We start from the raw sequence: 2467 nt of genomic DNA, 5'->3' as shown, positions 1-2467 counted from the left end.
CAAGCTAGGTTTGGGCGAGAAAAAAAAAAAAAAAAACAGAAAAGGTGCTGCTTAGGCACCCATGCATGGACATCCACAAAGTGCAGATATCCCCCTATCATCTGTGATATATCTCTGGCCCATAAACGATCTGGTGGATGGATTACTTATGACCTCCTCTATAGTGGTGAGAAACCACTGCCTCAAAAATACAGATGACTCTGCATGTTAATATTGGAGGATATGAGCCATCTTCTCATATTCGATAATGGCTGTTCTCTGTTATGGCCAAATATACTGCAGTATGGCTAGAATTACCCATGACCTCACAAGTGAGTTATAAGAAATGTATCTCATTAAGCTCTGACATCTAATCAGAAAGCCACTTTTTCTGATACTTTCTGAAGTTGCTAATGAAAGTGTATTTATGTGCTTGTCTCATAACCTAGTATTTCATTTCAGGAGAAAATTAGAGACTTTCTGATCAAGAACAATCTCTGTGGACTAGTAAAAACTGGTTTTTGTCAAGAGTTAAATAGGCCAACATTGACATCTGCTGGAGACCATAAGAAGCTCTTGTCAAGATCCTCATTTTACCCACCATCCTTTTGTATTTGAAAGGAGGACTGAAAATAGTATTTGAATATCTGAGCCTTTTCTTCTGAATACGAGACAAAGGTAAAGCAAAACATTAATTATAGCTGAGTGTTTCACGACTGAGATTGAAAATCATGCATAATGTACCTGGTCTAAATGGGTGGCTGTTTTGTCTGGTTTCCCCTCTGTCAGCTGTTTGTCTGGTAACAGGAAGAACTCGGCCGCTGTTGGCAGTCCAGGCAACACAGTGACCAACAGCTGCTCTGGATTCACTCCTGTCGCCTGAAGACCAGCAAACAGACTCTTAGAGATACAAACATCCAATAAACAGGATTAGAGGAATACAAGAATCAAAGAAATAAAAAATAAAAAAGACAATGTCTTTATTTCTAATATTCTTTTGAGACTGACTTTTTACCCCCAATGATGTTTTTATCATGTATTATTATTATTGTTGTTGTTGTTGTTATTATTCTTTAGTATACTGTATTATTATTATTATACAGTTATTAATACTTCAATAATGTGTTTTTATTCATTTTATTATTATTATCATCATCATTATTATTATACTATTATTATTATTATTATTATTAATACTTCACTTGTTATTTTTTATGAGTTATTATTATTATATACATATTAATACCTTTATTCAGCAAGGATGCATTAAATTGATCAAAAGTGACAATTATGATTTATGATGTTTTTCAAATAAATTCTGTTCTTTTGGACTTTCTATTTATCAAAGATCAGTTTTCAAAACTATTTAAAAAAATCAGTTTTGACAAAATTAAGCAACACAACCATTTTTTACATTAATTATGATAAGGAATGTTTCAAATCAGCATATTAGAATGATTCGTGAATGATCGTGTGACACTGAAGACACATAAATATCACATAAATATTATTAAAATGGAAAACTTTTTTTTTATTGTAATAATACTTCACAATATTGCTGTTTTTACTGTATTTTTGATCAAATAAATGCAGAATAAGGGACTTCTAAAAAAACAACAACAACTTGTGTGTATATATTTGAGCCATTATTTAAAATGGTCTCGAAAATAAATATGCAAAAAAAATATTAATTACATATAAAAATTTAAATAATACAATAAAATGAATTGTTTCTGTCTCAAGAATACACACGGTTACACTGTCCATTGCTGCAATGCAATTTAAAGGTTCTAAATTCAGTTCAAAAAGTAACATTTCAACATCATTTACTCCCTCGTGTCTTCTAGATGAGTTGAACCAGATTTGACATCATGTCGCACATCATCGGTTCCCACTCTTGCAACAAATCAATTCTTATGTATTTCCCCTTTTGTGTTCCACAAACGAAAAATGGTAGGGTTTGGACTGAAATGAGGGTGAGTAAATAAAGAGAGGATTTTTATGTTTTTCAGAAAATAAATATATAAAATTTTCCTTGGTTCGTTTTACAAGGTCAAAACGTCCACCTCGTTCCTGTCCATATGCCCAGCGCAAAACTCATTACACACATTACCACTAACCAACTAGAGCAGAACACGCATATGGCTCACATGAGGATTGTTATTCTCAAGTGTCATATTCCATAAACATCCATAAAGAAAGTCCCCATGTTCAGTTATAACGGCCTCTTGAAAATGCCATGGGGGAAATGCAGGAGAACACTGATGATTATTTCGGTCTGTCGTGCCATATGTTTGAATATTCGTGAAGCTTGTTCTGTCACGGTGGTGTTTCCCTTCCATCAGTGAGAGCGAATCTGGAAGCCAATTTCACAAGTGTGTCAACTTGAGTTCTTCAAGCAAAGTGTGGAGCGTGAAAACCCAACAAAGCTCCTGACTACACTTGTGTTTGTACACTTTTTATACCTGGAATGGATATCATATATATA

General features: G+C 33.5%; 1 protein-coding gene across 1 annotated transcript in view; it reads right to left on the bottom strand.

Annotated features, from left to right (window-relative positions):
• The window catches only part of LOC107729347 (VPS10 domain-containing receptor SorCS1-like), a 202173-nt gene that overhangs the window by 14435 nt on the left and 185271 nt on the right, over nucleotides 1-2467 (bottom strand). The window contains exon 23 of the mRNA XM_016539813.1: nucleotides 724-858. Within this exon, the coding sequence (XP_016395299.1) occupies nucleotides 724-858 (135 nt within the window). The remainder of the gene's footprint in view (nucleotides 1-723; nucleotides 859-2467) is intronic.

Source organism: Sinocyclocheilus rhinocerous, unplaced genomic scaffold (assembly GCF_001515625.1).
Source record: "Sinocyclocheilus rhinocerous isolate Xijiao unplaced genomic scaffold, SAMN03320098_v1.1 scaffold1148, whole genome shotgun sequence".
Classification (NCBI taxonomy): Eukaryota; Metazoa; Chordata; class Actinopteri; order Cypriniformes; family Cyprinidae; genus Sinocyclocheilus; species Sinocyclocheilus rhinocerous.
Note: the sequence above shows the minus strand (reverse complement) of the source record. Positions and strands in the feature narration are given on the sequence as shown.